This window comes from Acomys minous, assembly GCF_964271855.1.
Source record: "Acomys minous genome assembly, chromosome: 3".
Taxonomy (NCBI): domain Eukaryota; kingdom Metazoa; phylum Chordata; class Mammalia; order Rodentia; family Muridae; genus Acomys; species Acomys minous.
In genome coordinates, this window is record NC_140485.1 from 43,871,512 (window position 1) to 43,898,153 (window position 26,642).

General features: G+C 50.6%; 1 protein-coding gene across 2 annotated transcripts in view; it reads left to right on the top strand.

The window, feature by feature from the left end:
- Positions 1-23,729, top strand: part of NAT10 (N-acetyltransferase 10) — a 37,615-nt gene extending 13,886 nt beyond the window's left edge. For both annotated transcript variants that reach the window (XM_084774971.1, XM_084774972.1), the window contains 21 exons: positions 1,825-1,958; positions 2,907-3,000; positions 3,124-3,222; positions 6,637-6,773; positions 11,273-11,397; positions 11,739-11,889; positions 12,532-12,628; positions 13,376-13,492; positions 14,076-14,177; positions 14,259-14,333; positions 14,801-14,917; positions 15,633-15,766; positions 15,961-16,009; positions 17,871-17,967; positions 18,052-18,162; positions 19,001-19,173; positions 19,618-19,737; positions 20,098-20,196; positions 20,707-20,780; positions 21,560-21,643; positions 23,096-23,729. In XM_084774971.1, coding sequence (XP_084631097.1) covers positions 1,825-1,958; positions 2,907-3,000; positions 3,124-3,222; positions 6,637-6,773; positions 11,273-11,397; positions 11,739-11,889; positions 12,532-12,628; positions 13,376-13,492; positions 14,076-14,177; positions 14,259-14,333; positions 14,801-14,917; positions 15,633-15,766; positions 15,961-16,009; positions 17,871-17,967; positions 18,052-18,162; positions 19,001-19,173; positions 19,618-19,737; positions 20,098-20,196; positions 20,707-20,780; positions 21,560-21,643; positions 23,096-23,201 — 2,295 coding nt within the window. In that variant the 3' untranslated portion in view covers positions 23,202-23,729. The remainder of the gene's footprint in view (positions 1-1,824; positions 1,959-2,906; positions 3,001-3,123; positions 3,223-6,636; positions 6,774-11,272; positions 11,398-11,738; positions 11,890-12,531; positions 12,629-13,375; positions 13,493-14,075; positions 14,178-14,258; positions 14,334-14,800; positions 14,918-15,632; positions 15,767-15,960; positions 16,010-17,870; positions 17,968-18,051; positions 18,163-19,000; positions 19,174-19,617; positions 19,738-20,097; positions 20,197-20,706; positions 20,781-21,559; positions 21,644-23,095) is intronic.
- The last annotated feature ends 2,913 nt before the right edge of the window (positions 23,730-26,642 follow it).

Below are 26,642 nucleotides of genomic sequence, written 5' to 3' on the forward strand. Positions count from 1 at the left end.
TTTCATGTTAGCCTTTCATTTTAGATAAATATTTTAGTCTTTTTTTTAAATTAGCATTTGGAGCTTCTCTACCCTAAGATTTAAAAAAATAAAACGTCATTCAGGAAAGGATGAGTTAAGTACACATATGCCTCGATCCCTTGGGTGTTTCCATAGGAAGAGCCTGGTGCTCTAAAGTCCCTTGCCTGACTGCACAGGGCCTTCATCTTACTGCTGCTGCCCGGAGAATAAGACAGGCTCCTCGGCACCAGACAGGCACGGCCTCCTTCCTGCTCTCACTGGGGACCTAGGTTTGGCCCCAGTTGGTAGTATGCTTTCCATCTAGTCACTGTTCCTGTCTAGTGCCAGGCACTTGCTGGGGACCAGGCCTGGTGGAGAACAAGGGAACCTTCAGAGCTCACTCCCCTACCTTTTAAACAATTAGTTAATCTATTTTATGTACACTTGCTGTTTGATCTACATGAATGTCTATGTGAGGGAGTCGGGTCCATTAGAACTTGGGTTACAGTTGTGCGCTGCCATGTGGGTGTTGGGAATTGAACCTGGGTTCTCTGGCCGGTGCTCTTAACTGCTGAGCCATCTCGACGTTGCCCGGAGCTCATCCTTTATAGCAGCTGTTCTCAACCTGCGGTCACGATCCCTTTGAGGGACCCATATCAGGTATTTCCATCACAATTTGTAACAGTAGCAAAATTAAAGTTATGAAGTAGCAATGAGATAATTTATGGCTGGGGTCACCACGACATGAGGAAGGGTTTAAAGGGTTGCAGAAGTAGGAAGGTTGAGAACCACCGCTCTGTAGGATGAGTCAGATTCTGTATGGAGGAAATTAGTGTCTTCCACTAAATCATATGGTTGAGTGGGAAGAGCTATTTACAGCAGAGAAAAAGGAAAGGCAGCCTAGAGGCCTAGGACATAGCAGAATGATGCTTCTAGATGCATGGGTGAGGGGCGGACATTTTAGAAGAGATATTTGAACAAAGCCTCAAGGGAGCCGGGGAATGAGTCCCTGGGCAGAATGGTCACCAGCTGCATAGGCCCCCGGCAGGAGTGTGGTTTGGGTTAGGGCCAGCAGGGCAGGCAGCAAGAAGTAGGTGGGGGTGGAAATGGAGGTTATTACAGGCCACTGGGAGGTCTGTGGCATAAGAGCTGGTGACAGAGGAGAGTTTTGTGTCTCCTAGCACAGCGTGGAAGCATAAGCATCCAAGCTTATAAAATGGTCCTCTGGCTGCTGAGCTAACTGCAGGCTGTGGTAGAGTGTGGGCTGAATCAGGAAGCTGCTGTTACGATGGAGTTAGCTGGGTCAGGAGGGTGGCTATGAGCGACTTGGAGAGGAGGCTGTGAAGAATGGCAGTGCTCTGTTCTGAAGGAGTCACAGAAAGGAGGTACTAGAAAACCAGGACCGCATGAGAAAATCGAGGGGGTTGAGCACAGAAGTAGACAGCTAAACTCCGGTGGGGAAGCTGATAGTTGGGTGCGGGCGGGGTGGGGAGAGCTCGTCCACATCAGCTTCAAGTCTGAGATGTCGGTTACATGAGTGGAGCTGAATAGGAGTCCCTAAGTGCTTACGAGTGTGGCATGTGAGGGAGAGGTCCACAGTGGAGACACTTGAGAGCCTCGGTCACTCACTTGGCACTTTTGGTTTTGACAAAGGTGAGGAGCCAGCAAGAGAGTGAGAAAGATAGGTGCTGAGCCGTGCCTTCTGGCCTATAGGGACTGATGCCCTCTGGTTAGCCTTGGCATCAGCCTAACCTCTCCAGGGATGGTGGTAAGAGCTGAACCAGGAGCCTTTCTGCTTGTTCACTTAATGTTCCCTCTGCACAGGCCAAAGCTGTCTTGAAATTCACCGAGGGGATCTTGGAGAAGACTCTGAGGAGTACTGTCGCACTCACCGCTGCCCGAGGCCGGGGCAAGTCTGCAGCCCTGGGACTGGCTATTGCTGGAGCAGTGGCATTCGGGTAAGGGCTCCCCATGGGTGGTGTGCGGGATTTCGGTCAGGAACCTGGCGGACTTGTCTCTGGTTCCTCATCAGGGCTGGTGACCATGTGACTTCTGTCAAGGTCTTGGGTACCTATCTGGAAGCCTCAGCACTTCTCCTCAAGGCCACCGAGGGGCACGCTGGCCATAGCGACAGTACCAGGGTCTTTTGTTTGCTACTTAAGTTGAACAAGCACAAATGCAAAGAAAACCTTTCAGCATCAGAGTGTCTGTGAGCAGCTTTGCCAGCTGAACAAACACAAGTGAACTATGTTATGGCGGTGGTTGGTAGTGGGTCTTGTTTGCTTTCAGTAAGATGTTATTTCTGTGCTTGTCCTGAATGGAGTATTTATGCGATTGCCCAGAGTGTGCTCAGGTGATAGACCTACAACCCTACGTGTGCTGTCTTCCTTGGTGATACTTAGAGTTCAAAGGGCATTTTGTATGTGGGCAAGCCAAGGCCCAGGGAATTCTAATGACTACCCCTAGCAAGTTGCTACTGGCAGAGCTTTGGCCTTGGCCTCAGCACCCACTGCGCTCCATGACTTCATAGTTTGAAAACCTCAGTCTAGTTAGTGGTGAGTGTAAGGCTGCCCCTCCTGCCAGGACATTGGGTTGGAGCAGTGTGTTGTGGGTTCTGCACATAGACAGCTGTTCTTGTAGTCTGTCACAGCACCCCTGGCGCTGGTGAGGTAGCCATGTGCTCGCTGCCAGCGAGCCTGCTTGTAGTGGTTTTGAGGAGGCGTGTTCTCAGGTCTCAGTTGCTTTCCTTTTCTCCCCAAATATGTCCCTTTTTTTCCTGTTGTCTGCGCTTATCATTTTGTGACAGAAACAACCAAAAACTATTTCTTAATTTTATTTGCTTCTATAAAATGTCCTAAGTCTCTTAATTTCTAAGCCACCTTTCCCACTTTTCTTTTGTTCTGCAGGTATTCCAATATTTTTGTCACCTCCCCAAGCCCGGATAACCTCCACACACTGTTCGAATTTGTATTTAAAGGATTTGATGCTCTGCAGTATCAGGTAGGGATGTAGGGTCGACCTCTTGCTTTAATGCTGGAATTCAGCTCAGTGGTCTGCAGAATGCTTGCTTCCTCAGTAGTGAGTCTCTGAAACTTGTCATGGGTGTGACTCTTTCTTCACCAGGAGCACCTGGATTATGAGATTGTGCAGTCTCTAAACCCCGAGTTTAATAAAGCGGTGATCAGAGTCAACGTGTTCCGAGAGCACAGGCAGACTATCCAGGTGAGGCTCACCACAGATTCCATCTGTGGACCTGACTGTGTGCTGTGTCCCCATGCGTGTGACTGTTTTGTCCTTGATGCCACAGGGGTGTGTGAGAAGCCTGTGCAGAATTTTAGTTGAATGTGGTGACATTCGGGTCAGGTCAGCTCAGCTCATAGAAATGCATATAGTTGGATTGAAAAGTACAGTTTGTATCTTTGACTATGAAATGAATGGGATTGGGAGTGTGCTCATAAGTCGGAAAAAATGATGGTTCTGATCAGTTCAGGTTTTGCTGAGTTGTTATAGGATTGAGATAGGAGATCTGCTGCTGGAACAGTGATGCCACCATTTCAAAGGAAAGCTTTGCAGACCGTGCTAGGGACCTTTGAGTTTTTGCCAATGCCCTATTTCCCTTTTAAGCAGCACTTCCTGGAAAGCTCCATAAATCCTGAGCACTCTGTAAGCCCAAATGCTGAAGGCTTCAGTGTTGTTTGTCTCTGTGAGGCATCATGTGACAGGACTGCAGAGGCACGAGACTCCTGGCTCTTGCTAGATGGATTCATTGATTGCTTTTGAAGTTAGACTGGGGGGAAGTGAGCTCAGTGAACTTGGCAGTCCAGCCCTGTCAAGGTCTGTCTTGGGTGCTGAAAACCAATGCTTATGCCCTTCACCTTTACCCTAGGATCTTTCTTAGTTTTATTTAGATTCTCTTTTTTAAAAAAATTATTTTATGTGTGGATGTTTGCCTCCATGTGTGTCTTTGTACCACATACGTGTCTAGTGCCCACTAAGGTCAGGAGAGGGCGCTGGCTCTCCTGGAACTGTGGTTAGGATGGTTGTGAGCCACCAGTGGGGTTGCTTGAATTGAACCTGGGTCCCTGGAAGAGCAGCCAGTGCTCCTGACTGCTCAGCCATTTCATCCCACTGTCGCCTGATGCCTTAGCTGAGGGGAAACTGCTGCTAGTCCAGCTTGGGGTAGGTCTTGGGGATGGGGGGGCTCGTTGGCTTTGAAAATAGAGGGAACTGTGAGAACTCAGGACAAATACCCAAACCCAAGAAGGAGAACATTCTCTGAAAAGACTTGGTTCGGCCCTGGTTTCTTTCTTGAAGATGTTGTAATCCAACATCCTTTCTTTATAAGAGTCTGCCTGTGTGTAGACTGAGATGAGTGCACAGCAGGCGGCGTGACTTTCTAAGACCCCAAGTGTGCTCTTTCTAGCCTGGAGATAGAGAAGAAGGAAGAGTGTTAGGTTAAGGCCAGGCTGCTCCTGGAGGCCGCTCTCTGTGCTTTTGTGAGATGCTTGTTTAGTTAAGAATCCGGATGTGGGGCCCCATTGAAGATGTGTGATCAGAAGTGTGTAGGACAGCTCCCTCCCTGGTCCTGCCACCTCCAGAGCAGCGTGATTTTCTTACTTGGATGGAACAATTCAGACCTGTGGGAAAGCACAGACCAGCCTGCCACATGGATGGCCAGTGTTCCCACTGGAGCGGGGCTGGCTGGCTGCTCTTGCTGTGTGACTATGCAGGATGCTGCACTGCCCTCCATCTGCCCACCTTTTCCCTCTGCATCTGTTTGCGGCTCTCTGGATCGAAGCTTACAGGTCAGATCAATATACCTTTAAGTGCCAAAGGAGGTGCCAGGATTTGTGTTGCTTTTGGTTTCTGGAACAAGTATAGAATTGTTGAGCATTAGGTGTAGATGTGTAAAAGTCTAGCTTCCTGGGGTTTCCCAAATTCTCCTTTACAGTGTTTGCTCCCACTTTTTAGTTTGAGTTTTTATTTCCTTAAGTCCTCACTCATCCCAGGTACAGTGGCAGCTCTTGAGTCTTTGTTTTGTTTGACTTCCCATTCTCTGCCCACCTGTCTCAACTTCCTGAGTACTTGGATTATAGGTATGAGCCATCACAGGATTTCTCTGTGTAACAGCCCTGGCTGGCCTCGAACTCACGGAGATCCACTTGCCTTTTCCTCCTGAGTGCTGGGATTAAAGGTATGCGCCACCATGCCTGGCCCCACCTATTTTATTTTGTTTATGTTTTGTTGCTGCTCTTTGGTTTGGTTTGAGTGACCTCAGCCCACTGTGTAGCCCTGGGCCAGAATCAGATCACCTGCTTCACCGGCTTCCACATTCTAAGCGCTGGGGACACCATGTCCAGCCTTTCCAGGGTTTGGGTTTGTCTGTCTGCAGTTCACTGATTTATGAAATTGAATTATCTTTAGTTATTTTAATTGGTTATTCATGTTGCCTCTGTGGCCTTTTTAAAACGGCAAAACAAAACAAAAACTCTAAAGAGCCGGGGGTGATGGTGCACATCTTTAATCCCAGCACTCGGGAGGCAGAGGCAGGTGGATCACTGTGAGTTTGAGGCCAGCCTGGTCTACAAAGCGAGTCCAGGACAGTCAAAAGCTACACAGAGAAACCCTGTCTCAACCCCCCCCTCAAATAAAACTCTAAAGAAACTGATGGATTGTTCATATACTTAAGGACCAGAGAGGAGGAGGAGAGGGAAGAAGGGTAATGGTATGGGGGATGGGAGAACCAGTGTGGGCATAGGAAAGAGGATCTGCAGGTCATGGTTATTTTGGGCAACATAGGAAGTTTGAGGCCAGCCTGGGCTGCATGGCCCCTACCCCATCCCCACCTTGCTCCCCTCATTTAAAAAGAAAATGAGTAACTGGAAATTGCCAACCACACCAGAGCTTGGTAGTGTCAGAACAGAGAGCAAGGCACAGGGATGGAAACCCATGCATAAGAGCTGTGCCACTGCCACTGGCCTGGCCTAATCTGAGGCTGAAGAAAAACACCAGACACAGGAGGGAAAGCAATGTAGCTGCTGTCAATCAGCTCTATGAGCCAGGCTATGCACACGGCTCTTACCATCGAGTAGGTCTTTCCTTGTGTCTCTGTGTGCAGGCGTGTTGTGTATGTTTATTTATGAATGTGTGTATACACATGAGTCTGTGTGGAGGTCAGAGGTCCATATAGGGTGTCTTCCTCATTTGCTGTCCACTGTAGTTTGAACTTGAGTTCACAGATTGGGCTAGACTGACTTGCCAGCAAGCCCCTCACAGCTCACCTCGCTGTCTCCTGAGCAGTGGGATCACACTGCTGTGTGGGTGTTGGGCAGGACCCAAACTCAGACCCTCAGGTTTGTGCTGCGAATGCTTTATTGACTGAGCCATCTCCCTACCCTCTTCCCTATGTTTTATAGACAAAAAGAACATGAGACTCTGTGGGATGACAAGGCCTCTTGAAGGTCACTTAATAAGTGTTTGGCCCAGGTGTTCAACCTGAATGAAGCTCATATCATTCTTGACCTGCTAACAGTAGGAAGTGGGGGAGATATGGGGAAAGAGGAAGTGGCCAGAGTGGCCCTTGTGATGAGTGGACTTAGATGGCTACACTCACAATCTAAATCTGTTTTCCCACAGTACATCCATCCTGCAGATGCTGTGAAACTGGGCCAGGCTGAGCTTGTCGTGATAGATGAAGCTGCTGCTATTCCCCTCCCCCTGGTGAAGAGCCTGCTTGGGCCCTACCTGGTTTTCATGGCATCTACCATCAATGGGTAAGGAACCTGGGTGGAGTTCTTTGTGATTCTTGTCTGTGATCTTGCAGATAAATTGGAATGTAAAGACTGTGACCTGGCCATGGAAAACTGTTCAGAGTCAATATAAGTCTTTGGGACGGTCTTGCTCTTCCTGGGGCTTCTTCAGCAGGAGCTGCCCTTTAACCTGTCTTTCCCTCTGGTCTGAGGTTAAATGAGCCTCGTAAAACTGAAGGATTCCGGAGCCTTGTGTGTGAGGCATGCCTCCTGTCTAAGTATGATTGAATTTTAACAAGTGCAGGGTAGGAACAGCAGTGTCCTTGTCTTAGGCTGTAAAATGTAATATTAAAATAGCTATAGTTAGCATTAAAATGGGCTTACATTGTTAATCTTTTTTTTTTTAAATGTATATAGTGAGTGCTTTGTCTGCATGTACACCTGCAGGCCAGATGAGGGCATCAGATCACATTACAGATGGTTGTGAGCCACCATGTGGTTGCTGGGGATTGAACTCAGGACCTTTGGAAGAGCAGACAGCGCTCTTAACCTCTGAGCCATCTCTCCAGGCCCACATTGTTATTCTTAAAACTTTAAAATAGAGCTCATCTTGAAATGGAAAAACTACAGAAAATAGGTACCAAGCAAAAGGAAAAGAGGCGGCAATATGATGCAAGCTTAGATTTGCCAAGGCCCAGCACCTAGAAAAGAAATTTCAAACAGTAGGGGCTGGGGAGATGGCTCAGTGTGTAAGAATGTTTGTTTTGTTAGCATAAGGAGCTGAGTTTGAATAACCAGCATTCACATAAAAGCTACACATGGCTGGAGTCCAGCACTGGGGCTTGGGGACCAGTCAGTTGGATTATGAGAACTCGATATGCAGCCAGCCTACCTGGGGTGTGGGGTGGTGACTTCTAGTTAGTGAGGGCCTGTCAACATGGGACAGTAGAGAGCAGTGAAGGCGGACAGCTCCCAGTGCCTGCCCTGGCCCCACATATTCACGTATAGTCTCATGCGCCCTTAAACTGGTCAGCATAGATGACCTGTAGACCACATACACAGATGCACATGTGAAAAAACAAAAAGGAAAGAAAAATGCCTTCCATCCAGCTATATAGGTATTTTGTGTATAAGTTCTGTGCACTTATTTTACTTTTTATTTATTTACTTAATTTATTTTGTTTGTTGTCTTGAGACAGGGTCTTAACTTTGTAGACCAGGCTAGCATTGGACTTAGAGATCTGCCTGCTTCTCTCTCCTAAGTACTGCGATTAAAAGTGTGTGTTATCACATGTGGCCTACTTTTTCATTTTGAAGAAGAACAAAGTTCACTTTGTGTGTATGTGTGTATGTGGTTTTTCGAGACAGGGCTTCTCTGTGTAGCCTTGGCTGTCCTGGCCTTGAACTCACAGAGATCCACCTGCCTCTGCCTCCCCGAGTGACAGAGTGCTGGGATTAAAGACGTGCACCACCACTGCCCTGCTTTTACGTCTTATTGTTAGTGTCTGTTTTTTATATGTACTATGAAATCTCTTCAGGTCAATAAATATATGTATTCAGTATTGGAAAGCATCCTGTACAAAAATCACATCTTAAAGAGAGAATTCTGTATTTTAGATTTATTATTATGACTACTTAACATCAAAAGCATTTAGTAAAAAAGATTTCTGCCTTTAAGGACAGCTTCACTGTGATAGACTTTGTTTGCATCCTGTACTACTAATCCATGTCATGTCTATAATTCAGTTTCACAACCATGCTCACTACAGTCAATGCTAAAATACTTTGACATCCCACAAAAGAAACCCTGAGCATCCCCTTCACAGGCCTGCATACTCTGTAGCCCAGGAGGTACAGCCTGCTCTGTATTTCTGTAGAGTGGCTTGCTCTATGGTTCCAGACAAATGGAATCATATAGTGTGTGGTCTTTAAAAGACACTTAAAAATAATATTTATTTGTTTTGCATCTGTGTGCGCACATGTGTGCCATGACAAGTGTGTAAAAGTCAGAGGACAACTTGTGGGAGTGTGTTATCTCCTCCTATCATGTGGGTCCCAGGTCTTGAGGCTGGGGACAAGAGCCTCTGCCTGTAGTCTTCTGTGGCTGGCTTTCTCACTTACTCCAGTGCTCAGGGTTCACCCATGTAGCTGCACCAGTCCTTCCTCCTCTTTGTGGCTGGATGATGCTCTGCTGTGTGGAGAGGCCCTGCTTACTCGTATGGGAGAGCATTTGGGCTCTCGCTCTGTTTGCCTGTTAGTGAGGCTAACATGCACGTTTGTATGCAGGTTTCTGTGTGGACTTGTTTTCAGTCCTTTCGGATGTGGACTGAGCAGTGGGATTATGGAGACTGTAACCATATGACATGCGGTCAGGTTGTTTTCCAGAGTAGCTGCACCATGTAATTCCCAAAATTTCAATGACTTATAGCCAAGCATGATCCAGAAACTAAATGGAAAATTACAGAAATAATTCATGTTTTGTATAACTTATATTAGACTGTATTGTTAAAAATTACTAGTTATTTATTATATAATATGTATATTGATTATATACTAATCATTAATATGCATATAGAGGAAACCATGGCATGCATATGGGATTCAGTCTGGCTATGGAATGTCTCCTCTGCTGCCCGGCCTATGTGTGTGAGGATTCTGGGTTCCCCATACACACGGTGTATTTGATGGTTCTGCTGACTCTGAAGTGCTGTCTCACTTTGTTTTTCATTTGCTTTGCCCTTATAGTTCATGGTGCTGAGGATCCTCTGCTTACAGGTCTTTTCTCCCTCCTTCCCTCTCATCCTGGGGAGGGAACCTGGTGCTTTGCACACGCTAGGCAAGCACTCCATCACTGACCTACATCCCCAGGCTCCTCCACTTATTTTTCTGATGGGGTTGTTTATCTTTTTATTATTGAGGTGTGAGGTTTATATTTTTAAAGTTCTCTTTTATTTCATGGGTTTCCCCTTTCTTAAATTTTGCTTTATTTTTGTTTTTCAAGATAGGCCTTTTCTGTGTAGCCCTGGCTGCTCTGGAACTCACTTTGTATACCAGGTTGGCTTTGAATTCACAGCAATCCGCTTGCCTCTGCTTCACGAGTATTAGGAATAAAGGCGTGCGCCACCACACCCAGCTCGGGTTTTCCACTTTTGATAACATCTTTTTAAACATGAAAGTTTAAGTTTTGCTGCTTATGCTTATTCAGTTGGGTAATTTTTTTTTACATTTATCTGATGTGTGTTTGTGTGTGTGTGTGTAAGGTGAGTGGGTGATTATGTGTGTTGTTGTGCATGACAGGGATTTTGAGGACAACTTACTGAAGCCAGATCTCTTCTGTTTTAGCATCTCAGGGATTGACCTCAGGTCGTCAGGTTTGGCAGCAAGTGTCTACGTGCTTAACCATCTTGTTACCTTGAATTTTGTTTTGTTTTAAATAAAAAGGATTCCTTTGGAGGAATTTGTCCTGTGGGGTGGTAAGGAGGGAGCTTCTGATCATTCTGCACAAGTAGAATTTGAGTAAAATGCTTAGGATATAATAACGAACACCATGAAATGATGTAATACAAAGTTAGAGAGTCACGGACAATGTGACCTGTGACCACATGTGCTTGTGACCACCAACAAGGAGGAAATGCTATAGGTGGAGAGCTGTCTTAGTGAGCAAATTATAAATGACTTAATGTTTTCCACTGCCCCTATTTTTATTTATTTCTTATTTTTGGATGCATGTGTGTGTGAGTGCAGGCCTGCTCGGCTGTAGAGGTCAGAGGTCCGCCTCAGGTCTTAGTCCTAGCCTTCTGCCTTGTTGGAGACAGAGTCTTTTGTTGTTTGCTGCTGCTTGTACCAGCCTTGCCCCCTGTTTTGTAGGAGCGCGGGATTCCAGACGCATACTGCCAAGCCTGGCTTCATGTAAGCTCTGAGGATCCAAACTCAGGTCCTCATGTTTGCATGGCAAGCACTTTAGCATTGCATCTGCTCTGTATCACCTCTTAGGTGACAGTAATAAAAAGAATCACTTGTGCCTGGTGGTGGCGGCACACACCTTTAATCCCAGCACTTGGGAGACAGAGGCAGGTGGATTGCCGTGAGTTCAAGGACAGCCAATGCTACACAGAGAAGCCCTGTCTCAAAAAACCAAAAAAAAAAAAAAAAAAAAAAAGTCACTTGCACAGGCATTGGTCAGATGGTTCAGTGGTGTGGGGCATCTCTCCTAGAACCGACTGTCAGACTGTTCCGGTTTCACTGGCTAATCAGCTTTCTGGCCTTATTTTCAGACCACGGTCCTGTGAAGTGTGTAGGACAATCCCCTTTGGGGATGAAGCTTAAAAAAAGTCTCCACCAAACGGTGCTAAGTTCACCTAGGGCTTGAATGGTTCCTACGCCAGCTCACACCTTGGTTCATCTCCTAGGGCTCCCCCTTGGGTCCTGTGTGTGCTGTGCTGGAAGTTTGGAGGAGCAAGGCTGTCTCCTCTTGGAGAGTAGATTGGGGACCTTATATCTGTCTGCCTTTGTCTTTCTCCTAGCTACGAGGGCACTGGCCGGTCGCTGTCCCTCAAACTCATTCAGCAGCTTCGTCAGCAGAGCGCCCAGAGCCAGATCAGCAGCACTGCTGAGAACAAGACCACAACGACAGCCAGACTGGCCTCAGGTACCTGGTGGGCTTTCTCTGACCGTCCTACCCCAGGCCTCATGGCAGCGCCGAACCTTGATGCTGTCCTGGGCGATGATAGGTTTCCTGAGAGGAACTATATAGTCCAGTGGCCAGATGGGAACATGCTTGGGTCCTCAGAGTGCTGGGGTCTTTTTGGTCCCTACTCTAAGTCATAGGTAGGAGGGATATTGACTTAGTATCAGAGCTGGGTGAAAATCCAGCCCAAAACACCTTAAACCACCCTGGAGCCATGGATGCCTGGACTCTGTCACAGAGTGGAATACTCTTACTGCTGTCGCTGTGTGTTGACTAATTGTTTCTGATTGAATGGGTGACAGCTCGGACATTGCACGAGGTTTCCCTCCAAGAGTCAATCCGGTACGCCCCTGGGGATGCAGTAGAGAAGTGGCTGAACGACCTGCTCTGCCTGGACTGCCTCAACATCACCCGCATCATTTCTGGCTGCCCCTTGCCTGAGGCCTGTGAGCTGTATCCTCTGGGTCTCACTGGCCCTGTGTGTGTGTGGGGGGGGGCGGGGGGTGCTGACACAGTTGAGAAAAGGGCTTGGGCTCGGTGCAGCAGTATGTACCTATGGTCCGTGCCTTGATTGGGGGCCCTGAATCAGGAGGAAGACGTGGACCTAGGAATTCAGGGCCAACTAAGCAAAACAATGAGCAATGAAATCGTCTCTGTTTTCATTTGAGACAGGGTCTCTCTGTGTAGCCGAAGCTGTCCTGGAATTCACTCTGTAGACCAGGCTGGCCTCAAACTCACATAGGTCATGAGTGCTACCAACACCTGGCAATGTCTTTCCTTTAAAAGAATATTTTGTTTGAGAGGAGCATTTTTGATTTTGTTTCTCAGGCTTCTCCACTGTAGTTTCTGCTTTGCCTGTAATCCCAGCACTCTGGGAGGTAGAGGCAGGTGGATCGCTATGAGTTCGAGGGCAGCCTGGTCTACAAAGTGAGTCCAGGACAGCCAAGGCTACACAGAAACTCTGGCTCGAATAACAACAACTACAACAACAAATGCTGGGCTCCTATTCCTAAACTAGGGAAATCTGCATTTTCCCCCCTGCTGTGTCTTGTTTTGGGTTCTGTGGTTTGTTTCCATTGCTTAACTCCAGACCAGGTACTATGTTAACAGAGATACTCTATTTTGCTACCACAAGGCCTCTGAGGTTTTCCTCCAGCGGCTCATGGCTCTCTATGTGGCTTCTCATTACAAGGTAACCCACCTGCCCTGGCGTGCCAGTCATCAGGGAGCACTCCTCGTGTCTTCCCACACCTGCGACTCAGGGTTCCAAGTGGCCATTCCATTGGGACTGAGATGTCTAGTGATCTTGTTGGAGGGGTCACATTCCCCATTTTAGCTTGTGCGGCTTGGGTTAGTTTGGCTTTGGACAATGTGTCAGAGTCCACGGGTGGGAGCTGGAGGGGGTGGGGCCCGTATTGCCCACTGGCTGACTGCCTAAACTGAGAGGCCGAGTGGGATGAGCACTTGGAGCCCACAGGTGCTGTCAGGCCTGAGGCCAGCGTGTGCTGCTGAGCGTAGTGTAGTGAAACAGGCGCTCACAGTAGGATGGAAAGGCTGCTCCCTGGGCATTACAGCATGCAGCCTGTGACGGGAGGCTGAAGAGCGGGTGTTAATTGTGGTAGCATGCTTACCTGAAATAGCAAGCCGCCTTTTCGCTGGAGAAAGTTTACTTCTTAATTGTGAAATAGTTCCACATAACGACTTCTGTTCCGTGACCTCAGCGCTGAGCCTGAGAAGATGAGGTAGGTGTGGGAGGCTCAGCGCCACCGCAGCCACTGTGAAGTGTCTTGCACTTGCCACAGTGCTGGAAAGGTGCTTTGCTAGGCCTCAGGGCCTCTCTTGCTTTGGAAAGGGCAGAGCTACAGTCACCCATTCGGGCCTTGTGAGTGAAGGGTGGCAGAAGGAGGGCATCCCCCTGACCCATGTGTGTGCCCCACAGAACTCTCCCAACGATCTGCAGATGCTCTCGGATGCCCCTGCTCACCACCTCTTCTGCCTTCTGCCCCCCGTGCCCCCCACCCAGAATGCCCTGCCTGAAGTGCTTGCAGTTGTCCAGGTAGCGTACAGAAAGAAGCATGGTGTGGCATTGGTTTGGGGAACTCTGGGGCATTTGTGTGGCCAGGGAAGCTGTTGGGTCTTGACTTGGATCTAGGTTGGTGGGTCAATAGAGGCAGGTTGTGGCATGCACCAGAGGAAGCTAACATTCTCTGTGTTATGTTTTCCTTTCCATAAACTTGGGATTACAGACGTCATGCCCTTTCCTGCAGTGTCCGTGTTCACAGTGCTTTCTTATGTGTTCAGACAGTATTTGTCTCAGCACTTTCCTGTCACAGACCTAGGTTCTTGGGCTGCTCCATATAGAACTGTATCCGTATGCTGTGACCTCACTGAAGTATGTTTAAGTGATACATGCTGCTTGACCTCCATGGTGACTCTCTTGTACTCCGGCTTTTGCTCTTGGGGCTGGAGGATGTCAGGATTCTGCCTTGTGAGGTAGTGGTAACCTGGGGCGGAGTAGTGAAGCCTCAGGCAGTGAGGGTAGAGCCTGCGCCCAGGGTAGAAGCAGGGCTTAGCAAGACGACAAAGGTTGATGTGTGGCATGGAGCCAGAGCATGCCTTTCCTGCCTTGTTTCTGCTAGGTGTGCCTTGAAGGAGAGATTTCTCGTCAGTCCATTTTGAATAGCCTGTCTCGAGGCAAGAAGGCTTCGGGGGATCTGATTCCGTGGACGGTGTCGGAACAGGTGAGGGAGGGGCTGCTGCTGGCCTGTCTAACTCTGAGAGGATGTTTGTGCTCTTAAGTCACTGGCTTGTGTCTCCCACAGTTTCAAGACCCAGACTTCGGAGGCCTTTCTGGTGGACGCGTTGTTCGAATTGCTGTTCACCCGGATTATCAAGGGGTAACTTGTCCTCTCTCCTGTCAAACTTAGTGTGCTGCTGTTGGATGGGCTCCTGGCAGCCCTTCCTTCGGGTGTCCTCTGCTCTGGAGAATTTATCCAGAGCTTGGGCTGGGCAAGGCTGGTGGTGTGTTGAACCAGATTGTTTTCCGTAATTTCCTTGTATCGCTTCGACAAGCCACCCCGAGGAGTAGCTGTAGAAGCATCCCTTTCTGGTGGTGGCACAGCTGGGCATCCTTAGACTTGGGTTGTGAGCGGGCTGTGCTCGGAGGGCTAGACTAATGTAAGAACTGAGGCGCCTCTGTGTTTGGCGCCAGAGCCAGCTTCGACAGTGCTGGGTTTTATTGATAGCTTTTTCCAAGTGCAGTTTGGCCAGGAGCAAATGCTTTAGAAGCAAGACCAGGAGCCAGACGGCTTAGACAGCCTGAGTGTGACCCTTCCCTCTGCTGTTTCCCTGTATGTGCTCATAGATGGGCTATGGTAGCCGAGCACTAAAGCTGCTGCAGATGTACTACGAAGGCAGGTTCCCTTGTCTGGAGGAAAAGGTCTCTGAGACACGACAAGAAATCCACACCGTGAGCAGCGAGGTAAGCATGTTCTGGCCAAGCCCCAGCCTGGGTCTGGGAGGATGGTTCTCTGGACTCTTCCCCACTCAGGCAGCCAGCCACTTTCTCCATCTCAACACTCACTTGTAGAGCATCTCAGCCTAGTCACCAGCGTCATCAGGACTGCAGCAGAAACTCTGGGAGCGGAGTGTGGCTTACTGGCCTGCAAGTGTGCTGCATTGCAAACTAGAGAACTTGCTCTCCAGCGGCCTCTGTTGGTGTTAATCCAGGTGGCAGAGTTCCACTTTGCTTTGCTTAGGGCTGCCTGCACTAGTGACTTCCCTTCACATGCATGCCTTGGCAGATCCCCATAAGGGGGCCATGGGAGAGCTGGTAGGCCTTGATTAGCACTGGGCCTGGCTGGGTTAATTTCTGAGGTCACCTGGGGTCACTGGGGTGCCAGGTGACAGAACCTCAGTTTTTATGCTGCATTATCAGAACCCCTACCTCTGTCCTTCTGAAGTGCATCAGGCATTGCTAGACTAGTAGCCTTCCCTGCATTCTAGCTTGGGAACTTGGTGACTCCACATGTGCTTAGGTGTGTGGAATACCTGTGCTGATCATGACTCTTGAGTCCTGTCTGGAAACCATAGGAACATACCAAAAAATCTTAGGTTTTGTTGTGTGGTGTCCTGGATGGCTTGAGAGCCCCGTTAGCCACTCTTGCTTTGCTCAGGCCACGGTGTCTTCTTCCCAGGCCATCAGCTTGCTGGAAGAAGTCATCACTCCCCGGAAGGATCTGCCTCCCTTACTCCTCAAGTTGAATGAGAGGCCTGCAGAGCGCCTGGACTACCTGGGGGTTTCCTATGGGCTGACCCCCAGGCTCCTCAAGTGAGTGCCTGTTCTCTGGGCCATCCTGTGCAGTGGAAGGACAGTCCTTTGGGTGCTGTCTCCCTTTGCAGTGGGGTCTGTGTCAGTGTCTGCTCCCTCTGCCTCTCGGGCCCTTCTCCCTTTATTTCTAAGCTGCTTCCTGGAGGCATAAATGGTGACACCCTCCCTTCCTTTTTTTCTTTTTCTTTTTGTAGGTTCTGGAAACGAGCTGGATTTGTTCCTGTCTATTTGAGACAGACCCCAGTGAGTGAGGCTTGGAGCAGAGGAGGGGTTGGGTTTGTGTCAGCAGCTGGCATAGAGCCTTGGTTCCTCCCTGGCTGTGCCCTGAGCAGGTGCTTTTGTGCTTTTGTCAGGACAGATGGACAGACAAACAACTGTCCTCTTTTAGAGGCCGGTTGTCACAAAATGATTGCTTCATGACACCTGGCAGGTCTGGTGCATCCTTGGCTTTGTGCTTCATTTTAAAGTGGCAGGGGCACACGTGGGCATGTTTGTCAGATTTTAGGGCAATCCTGCAGGCTTCAGTCTCCCTGAGTTTGTAAAACAGAATGGGGTTCTGTTGGTTTCTGAAGGACAGAGATGGACAGCAGGTTATTGGGCAGGCGAGAACAGTGGTGAGTTCATGTAACACATTCAGTGCCTGCAGAGAAACAGCAGGTGCTTGGGGAAGCCGTTAAGCTTGTTTTCTGTCAGATAGAAATAGCAAGCAGCAGGGCGCATGTGGTGCCATGGGCTGGGAAGTGGCCTGGACGACGACTTAGACCTGAGCCGATGACTGGAAGGGACCAGAACTGAAGAAGGTGATGGGGTTAGTGACAGATGGAGTTTGGGGAGACTGCATGAGCATTGCCATTCTAAAGTGGAAGTTTCAAGCTTCCGATACATCACACAGCAAAACCAACACAGGACCCTGGGAGTCTCTGATCCCCTGGGTACTCCACGCACCCGCAGAGAACGTCTCAATGCAGCTTTAGTGGGTGAGTGGGTGCAAACTTAGAAGCTGCTGGGGTCACACAAAGCAAGAGGACAGGGACCGCTGGGTTGGCCAGCCCTGGGTTCTGCACGGAGTAGGGCTTTGGGAGGTGAGGATGCAGACACGAATGGATATTCTTCCCAAGAGTGGAAGGGAGCAGAGAGCAAGATGGCTGTGAGGGTTGTGCCCAGGGGAGGACTTGTCAGGTGGAAGACTCTCGATGTGTTTGTTCACTGGAGATTATTTACAGGAAGTGCCAACAGAGAGGGCTGACTTGTGGGGTTCAGGCCTTGTGGAGGCCAGGTGGCTGAAACCCAGGGTTTGGAGGTTCGCTAGCACCCCATCCCTCACTACAGGAGGGGAACAGTGAGTGCGGCGGGTACAGCAGCTGAGATGGTGAAGGTGTCTGGTTGCTGGAGGGGGCAGGGGGTGTGGCTTTGGAGAATGCAAAGCTGGTGTCCAAGTGTCCGTGTGAAGTCTGAAGTGAGGCTGCGGAAGGCCTGAGTGCTGGCAGGCAGGGAGCAGCAGGCGGGCTAGTGCCTGTCAGCGTGCTTGTCCAGATTGGGGGGGCGGGGGGAGAGAAAGTCGGCAGTTGTGCGCAGGAGGGCGTGCTGTGTTCTGGTGCCTTCAACTGCTCCATCTGACTTGTTGCTGCCATTTTCTGGTGTCAGCGTTCTTGAGCAGAAAGCCATTTAAGTGCTGTCAAACATGTGAGACCTTTGTTATGTAGTAGTAAACAGTCGGAAAACTCGTGGTCTTTTACCATTTCAACACCTAGCGAAGCTCGAAGCACCAAGTGTTTGAGGCCTGGGTGACGTAGCAAGAGTGTCACACACAATGCCTGTGTAAACATATCGGCTGCCAGTTGGTTTGTTGGGAAGGTTCTGCTTTATCAACACCAAAAATGCACCGACTGGATGAGATAGCGAAGCCTTCGTGGCCCTGTGTTCAGAGTCCACCTGAAAGGAGTGGGCGTAGGGCAGAAGTCAGGCCTGGCCTGAGGACCCGCCGGGCCTGCTCCATTTCTATGGCCTTTTGGGAGGTTGCCTACAGTGTGAGCCCTGCAGCGGCGTGTGAACTGAGGCCATGGGGGCGGTGCGGGAGCTCTGAGAAGGAAGTTGTGTTCCCTAGAACGACCTAACTGGAGAACACTCCTGCATCATGCTGAAGACACTGGCTGACGAGGATGAGGCTGAGCAAGGAGCTTGGCTCGCAGCATTCTGGAAAGGTGAACACCAGTGGAGTGGAGGGGACAGTGAGGTGACAGGCTAGGGCACCCCCAGACTGCTAACTGCCTGGCTGTGCCCTGCAGATTTCCGGAGACGGTTCTTGGCCTTGCTGTCTTACCAGTTCAGCACCTTCTCTCCCGCCTTGTCTCTCAACATCATCCAGAACAGGAGCCTAGGGAAGCCAGCCCAGCCAGGTGAGCTGCCTCCTGCTCCCCTGCCCATCCCCTGGGCACTGCATGTTGGGTGCCAGAGAAGAGAGGTTCATACAGTGGTTAGCTGTGGAACCTGACTGAAACCTGGGCTCGCAGGGCAGCCAGTGCAGTCCCCAGGGCTCTGTTTCTTCAGGTGAGAATAGAAGAGCTTTGTGCATATAAAGCAATTGCGTAGTTGGATAAAAATTTTACAAATTGCACAAGAGGCCATTAGCAGTCATTTTTTTCTATTAACAGTTATGTAACTAATATATATTTTTATCCGTGTATATCTGTGTCTATGACATGTTCCTATATATGTTTATTTATCTCTTTCTGATTTTATTTATTTTGATGGGAAAATCTGGGTTCTTTGAGCTGGGCCGAGCATGCACTTGTATAAGGTGAATCTGGAGGCGGAGTGGCAAATGGGGATGGGTGAAGGTGTGTCCTTTACTGCTAAGGCACCAGGGCTCTTTCTTGGACCCGGTATATTGGTGGCTGTCTGCACTTCCAGTTCAGGATTGTGTTATTGGTGGCAAGGTGTTTTAAAATTTTTATTTTTAGAGATTTATGTGTAGACTGTTTTGCCTGCATGTACACCACATGTGTGCCTGGTGCCTGTGGCGCTCAGAGGGCATCACACTCCCGGGACCTGGAGTTCTGGTTGATTGTGAGCTACCTTGTGGGTTCTGGGAACTGAGCCTGGGTCCTCTGCAAGGCCAGCAAGGGCTCTTAACTGCTGAGCCACCCGCCCAGCTCCTTCCTGGATGGCTTTGTGTGTTGGGTCCTGCGAGGGCCTCACACTACCCTGACCCATGTGACTCTGTTGCATGCGCAGCCCTCGGCCGGGAGCAGCTGGAGGCGCTTTTTCTCCCCTATGACCTGAAGCGCCTGGAGATGTACTCTCGGAACATGGTTGACTACCACCTCATCATGGACCTTATCCCAGCCATTTCCCGCCTGTACTTCCTGAACCAGCTGGGGGACCTGGCGCTGTCTGCTGCCCAGTCGGTAGGTCGCCGGGAAATCCACGGGGGAGAAGGGAGGACAGTGGAGCTGGTGGTGCTGGGCGCTTAGTTGAGTGCTTGGAAGTAGCTTTGTGTCTTCAGCCCTGGCAGAGCTGACGGGTTCCCATTCTCTCCTGCAGGCTGAGGTGAGTGACGTAGCTGTGCTGTTAGCAGGCAGCTGCTGCACTCGGCCCCCGCCGAGCTGCCTTAGCGGAAGCCCGGGCAGTTGTGAAGTGGGTGTTGGTCGGGGTAGTGTGAGCTAGAGTGCGTCAGGAAGGAGTGTTTGTGGTGCCCTAGTAACGGGATGGAAGAGAAGACGCCAGATAAACACGGCTGCTCTCTGGCTTCTGCCAGAAAGCTGCACCCAAAGGGGCAGTTCTGTTCTCTGGGCTGATTTAACAGGCAAGTGCTGTCTGCAAAGCCACTCCACTGACTGTCCTTCCTCCAGGCTCTTCTCTTGGGAATCGGCCTGCAGCACAAGTCTGTGGATCAGCTGGAAAAGGAGATTGAGCTACCCTCAGGCCAGCTGATGGGGCTTTTCAACCGCATCATCCGCAAAGTTGTGAAGGTAACCTTGGTCCATGGTCTCTTTCCAGGAACACAATAAATAAAGCCACTCTTTGTCTATAACAAGCACCAAAACTTAGATGGATTCTCTGCAGATCTACACACACACACACACACACACACACACACACACACACACACACACACGTAGGGGATGGTTGGACTCCTTCCTAGAGACACCTCTGCTGGGGTTCGGTATATACTCAGCCTGTGCCTGTGCTCGTACTCTGGTCATCTGTGATCCTAATGACTGCAGCATTACTTTGAATGCTTTTCTTTAAGACGCCAAATGCCTTGTGGAGGACGGACTGACTGACCCTTGCTGCCCTGCACCTTTTCTTTCTTCCTGTTGTCTTCACAGCTGTTTAATGATGTACAGGAAAAGGCCATTGAAGAGCAGATGGTGGCGGTCAAGGATGTGGTCATGGAGCCCACAATGAAGACCCTGAGCGATGACCTGGTACGCCCCTGCTGAAGGCTTTAGGGGTCCCGGTGTTGCCTTTAGCTACTGTTAGCCTGTAAATGTCGACCGCCCTCCTCCACTGCTTCAGAGCTGGGCTGCAGACTGGTGGTGCTGGTGCTGCCGGCATTTCTCTGCCCTCAGGCTGAGAGGCAGAGAAGTGCTCCAACTGAAAGCCATCTGGAGATGCTGATTAGAGGATATCCGGTCAGCCGGGGATACAGAACAAGACTTTCTCAAAACCACCAACCAAAGAGCTGGTCCTTCACACTAGCTTTCCCAAGTGGCATTCTGTAGGTCGCAGCCAGTGTGCCTCTCACTGAATGTGTGAGTGCGGCAACTTAGGCTATCAGTGCAAACATTGGTTACCCTTTTAGACACTTTTCCAAATGCATAGTTTGTAGGTGTATACTCCGCATAGCTGTACCAGCTGCTCTCTGTGTTCTGAGGAACCTCAGAAGGAAGGGCTCCTCCTCCTGTGACACCCTGCTCCCCTTCTCTGAACCACAGGATGAAGCCGCTAAGGAATTCCAGGAGAAACACAAGAAAGAAGTGGGGAAACTGAAGGACATGGACCTCTCTCAGTAAGGCCCTCCTGCTTGCAGGAGATCAGAGTTCTCCCCTGCCTCCGCAGCGTGCAGAGTCTCCTAGCACACACCCACATCACGCTGTCTCAGGACAGCTGAGACCTCGCGGTCTCTCATGTCCCTGGATCCGAGTTCTGGGTTTGTGTCCCTGGGAGCACAAGAGCTTCCCCCTTGAGTAAATAGTCCCTTCTCCATATTTGGCTTTTGTCTGAGGATTTGTTTGAAGAAGGGTTTCTACCACCCGAATTCCCTGTGTACAGGGCGAGGTTTCCTCTCTGCCCCGCAGGGTAGATCTGACAGTCCTGGTGCTCCAGGCGTTTCCCCTAATTCTAGACCGGGCACCACTGAACTTGTCCGCAAGTAGATCGCTGGTGCAGGGGACTGAGCAGAGGGGAGTAGCCAGGAGGCCATTCCAGGGTATAGACTGGTTTCTGTTTGATGTGCCAGCCCTGCTTTATCTGAAAGAAGTAAGAGGGTGCAAGGTAGGGAGGTGGAGGCCAGGCAGGGCACGGGCTGTAGTCAGAGCGAGGATGGCAGAGGCCAGTGGCGAAAGGTAGCTGTGGCAAGCCTGCCTTCTCACTGGTCCCTGGTGGCCCTTTCCTTCCCCTCTTCATGTGACTGCTCTGTCCAGTGGGGCTACACTTCAGGCCTGGCAGTATGTCTGTCACCCTCTCTGCAGGTCTTGTGTCTCCTGCGGTGGGCGCCTTTTCACTTTCATACAGTTTTTTAAGCAGTTTCCTTTCTGACAGGCTTTAACATTTCCACTCTCTTTACAGGTACATAATCCGTGGGGACGACGAGGAGTGGAATGAAGTTTTAAGCAAAGCTGGGCAGAACGCCTCCATCGTTAGTTTGAAAAGGTAAGGGCCTGATGCCCCACACGTGTCCAGGAGCTTCCTAGCTCTTCCTGGGAAGCAGGGAGTGGGAGCAAATGCTGAGGAAAGTGTCTTGGCTCCCTCCTTCCTCTGAGTAGCACATCTACAAATCCAGCAGCATCCTAGGTCTGGCTCTCTTCTCTTCTGTACTCTCCAGCAGGCCAGGGCTGAGCTCTTGGAGCCAGCCTGAGGGACCAGGGCTGCCACTGGGTCAGTCTCGGGACAGTGGCACCGGGGCCAAGTTCTTCCATTCCTGCTTTTGGGGAAAGGTCTCTGATGAATCCCAGAAAGTCAAGAATTGTCCCCTCCATCCCCTTAAGTCACTCAAGCACTTTGAAGGGTCTAGCTCTGATGACAGCCACATCTTCCAGGTGCCTTCTGGCGTGCTGACAGCCTGTCCTCTAGTTGGAATAGTGTGATGTGCATTCGGCTCCCCTGTGCTCTAGCTACACCAGTGGCTTTGACTGTCACAAAAGGCCTGGGAAGGAGCCTCCTGTGGAGAAGCCTGGCTCTGAGCTCCCCACTGTGACGGCTGATGAGTATCTGAGCCATGCCAGCCCACGTGGCCCAGGATTGCAGTGAGGGGGGTGGTGCGAAGGACTTGTTAGTCTGTCCTTGCACTCCTCGAGACTTGCCTTTTTAAAAATATTTTTATATTATGAGTGTTTTGCCTACATGTAGTGTGTGTGCCTGGTGCCTGTGGAGAGGCCAGAAGAGGCACGGGGTCATCTCGAGCTGGAACTACAATACTTGTGAGCTCTTGTGTGGGCATTGGGAACTGAGCCCTAACCTTCTGCAAGAGCAGTGCTCCAGGCCAGGCACAGTGGCACACCTTTAATCCCAGCGCTCAGGAGGCAGGCAGATCTCTGTGAGTTTGAGGCCGGACTGATGAGTTCTAGTGCAGTCAGAGCTACATAGAAAGATCCTGAAGACCTTTTGGCTGGTGGGGTGTAATAGCATCTCTTCAGCATGCCCCCTGCCCTGTGATGTCTTCATAGGGAGTCTGTTCCCAGGGCAAAGTACTCATCTCCAAGGGCTTCTAACTGGCAGGTTGTCTGCTTGGTCTTTGCGTTACCCTGACCTGAGGCTTGCCAGTGGCTCCGTAGTCACTGCTGCTGGGGGTCAGTTAAAAGCAGTGCACCAGGAAGGACTTCCCAAGTTTGTGCAGTTCTCCTGGGTCACCGGGGCGAGGTGTGGGGATTTGTGTGGTGCTTAGATACATGAGGTCTTGGGACCATTTAGTGCTCTGAGGAGAATTTAGGCTACTCCACAGGTGGGCGTGTGTGATGCGGAGGAAGCCGGTCTGCAGGGAACATGTCTGGGTGTCACGTGTGTGTGGCCAGGGTCATTTTCCAGATCGCAGCCTGCAGCGAGGGCTCCAGGTCTGTGTTGTTGAACGCTCTCTGGTTTGTCCTTGGGGCCGTTCTTTCTCTCCAGTGACAGGAAGAGGAAGCTGGAAGCAAAACAAGAGCCCAAACAGAACAAGAGGGTGAAGAAGAGAGATCACAGCCGAAAGGATACAAAACTGAAGCGGAAGAAGTAGTGAGGCGAGGAGACGCTGGACTTCTGACCAGTGCGGGCAGCAGCAGCGGCCGGGGCTCCAGCAGCGACACGCCCCTCCTGCCGTCTGTGTGCTCTCCGTGGCTGAAGACAAACCCACTGTCTAACAGTCTGCTCTGACAAGGGCTGGCACTCCACTCCAGGTCATGTTTGCACTTTGGGCTGGGTTTTCTCTCAGGCTCGTTCCCACTTACGGGATGGAGGCTGTGCTGGCTCCCGCCTTCCTGGCCCTCCAGTACACAGCATTCTCGCAGTGCTCCGTCTCCTGGCCGACTTGTCCCAACCCACCGAGGCCCTGGTCAGCCGAGTCTCCTGCCCCTGTCCATTCCTGGCTGCAGCATGTCGCTGTCCTCAGGGTCCTAGGAAAGCCTGAGGCAGGCTGCAGCACCTAAGCCCAGAATGCCTCCTGGCTGCCTCCTCATTGGGAGGCCGACGAGAAAGACTCCAGCTAGCAGAAGTGTGAGGGCAGGGAGAGAGTTTCTATTTTTAATAAAGGGCGCCTTAGAAAGACCATTGCCTGCAATGCTTATAAAATTGACATCTGTGCATATTACATACTTCCTTGTTTCTTCTGGTGAGCTTTGGCTGCCAGGTGAAAAGTGGAGGCCTAGGTATCGTGCCCATTGGTATGCTGTGTGGCTAGAGTGCTAGCCTAGGCACTTGTGAGAGATCTGCCAGGTTCCCAGCAGTGGCACTGTGATCACCTGGAAAATGAGCTGTCTCCTACTGTAGCTTAACAGTTCATCCTAATGGTTAGAGACAGCGATTACATGGTGGCTTCACACATACCTAGTCTCCACGTTTAATGGCGTCCACACTAAATCCACACAGACCCTTTGTTCAGCACTAGTGTTGGCAGAAGTCTAATAGACAAGGAAGGAAGGAGGCAGCTAGGGAGCTAGCTTCTGGACCAGCAGGTAGTGAGCATGTGGCTCACCCAGTGGGAGAAGAGGCTTCGTGGCCCACCTGGGGGCTGCACCCCTGCCACTGGTGTGCAGGGAAGCCTTTCAGGAGACAGGAGAGGCTCTTTTTCATTGCTTTCTCAGGTAAGCCTCCTGAGCCTGCCGTTCAGGAAAGAGTTGAGAGCCTGGCTCAGAAGAGTTGGGCAGCTTGCACACCCCGCCTGGATATCCCCAGCCCCTGAAAGGGCCCCCGGGCTCTGGCCAGGCTGCCCTTCTGAGCCTGACTGGCTCTACCCTGACCCTCTTTGAGATCTTGGGTACTGTGTGGTTAGGAGGGTTTCAGTGGGTCAGCATGAGAGGAGGCCGGTGGGAGAAGCCTGCTGTGCCGTACATGAGCCATGCCCGTGCATGGGGAGTCACTACCAACAAGGTCGTCAACGGCAGATTCTGCCTGTCAGCTGTAAGAAATTTTCTTTTTTTGTGGGGTGGGGTAGGGTGTTTCAAGACAGGATTTCTCTGTGTAGCCTTGACTGTCCTGGGACTCACTTTGTAGACCAACTGGCCTCAAACTCAAGAGATGCACCTGCCTCTGCCTCCCCAGTGAAACTAATTTTCTTTATAAACTTGTCAGCCTTGGATATTCTGTTACAACAGGATGACATGTGGCTTCACCTGCTTCAGGTGGAAGTGGGTCACAGGTGAGTGGAGTGATGCGCCCACATGCCCCAGCCACGAGGAACAGTAGGCCCAGTCTGGGTTCTGTTTGCTCCCCAGGTCTAACCAGGAAGCCCTTAAGAGACAGCAGCTCCGAGACGATGGCGCAAGGACTGGCCGTGTTCTTAAAATAAGCTTTAGAGCTTGGCAGTCGGAGGGGCCCGGATCTGAGTTTTAACTGTCTTGGGACAAGGTGCTTCTCAACTTGGCCAGGTTGGCCTTTTCAGGACACAAAAGGAAGCCAATGCTCCCCACCCCCACTCCCTACATGTGCCTTGCTGTGTGCAGTCAAGGTCCTTTTCAAAGCATGTGCCCTATACAGGTCTCAGCACTTTCTCCTTCGAACCCGAAAGGGCGTACCTCCTTAGCCCTCACCATCTGGCCCCTAACAGAATGACATCTGTAAAGTTTTTCTCTCTCAGATGTCACTTTGAAAATGAAGTCAGATGGGCCAGCTCCACATATGTCACCAGGCTGGGGAAGGGGTTGGCAAGATTGGAACAAAGAGAGGGTTCCTTCATAGTCTCTCCACTTCTAAGCTATGGGGCGGGGCTGGTACCAGCCTGTTGTACTGTCCCTACTGCTCATCTGGTCCAGGCAATCCCAGAGGATGGTGGCGTGACGAAGAGCTGGCAAGCCAGAGAGTTCCTCTGCACAATCCCTGGGATCGAGCACGTTACAGAACCCAAGGCAACCCTTTCCCTGTAGCCTGAGATCACCCACTCAGGCTCAAAGGCCTAGAGCCACACCCTCTTCAGCTGCTGGGTTGCAGTGGTCTACACTTCCCCAAGGTGACTTTCATTTACCTCCTGCCTGGCTCCTCCTAGTGTCAGCCCCTTCCCCATCCTGGTGACATGCTTCCCACCCCCACTCTGCTGTGTGCAGTAAAGGTCTTAGCATCCGCACAATACATACACACCTTGTGTCTCACGGTCACCCCAGCATCCTCTAGATTGCCTGGACCGGATGAAGAAAGGAACCCAGCTTAGGACAGAGAGCGCAGCATCAGGAGAGGCTGGAAGCTGGGAAAGACAGAAGCCTTGGTGGCCCAGGATTGGCCCTGATGGCTTCTGTGTTTGTACAGGGGTCTCAGGCACCTGCTGCATAAAATACTGCCTTGTCTGCTGTTCCTGGGTACACTGCTCATATGTCCAGCCCTGGACTCCTGTAGGAAGTCAACTTAGCTCTTTCCTATCTAGCTGCTAGCAGGGAGAGGCTGACAGCAGGGAAGTGGCACTCATGATCTTGGGTAGCTGTCCCTGGGTAAGTGATCGAACACCCCTGTTGCTGTCAGTTCTTCTTGGGGCCTAAGACTAACTTCCCCTCCCCCATAAAAATGTGTGCGTGTGCGCACAGGCCAGAAGCCACTGAGTGTCCCTTGAGAGAGGGCCTCTTACTGAACTGGAGCTACGTTGGCAGCCAGCAAACCCCAGTGATCCTGTCTCTGCCTCCCACAGTACTGACTTGGGTTACAGGAGGCTTTTCACATCGGTGATAGGATCTGAACTCAGACCCTAATGCTTCCATAGCAAGAGCTCTTACCCATCTATCCTATCTCCAGACCCACCGTTTTAAAAAATGATATTCATTTAAAAGCATGCCTACTCTATATAAGCCCAGTGGGCTAACCCTTCACTTAATCCTAACACCCCTGCAGAGGAACAGGTTGGAGCCAGTTGAAAGCTGACCCGCTTTTTTGGCTAGGAACCAGGTCTGCTGGAGGTGGAATGGTCAAACTCTCAGTGATGGACAGACACTCCTAGATCTTGCTGTCCCGGGGACCTTGAGTGTGGTACTTAGGACTGCAT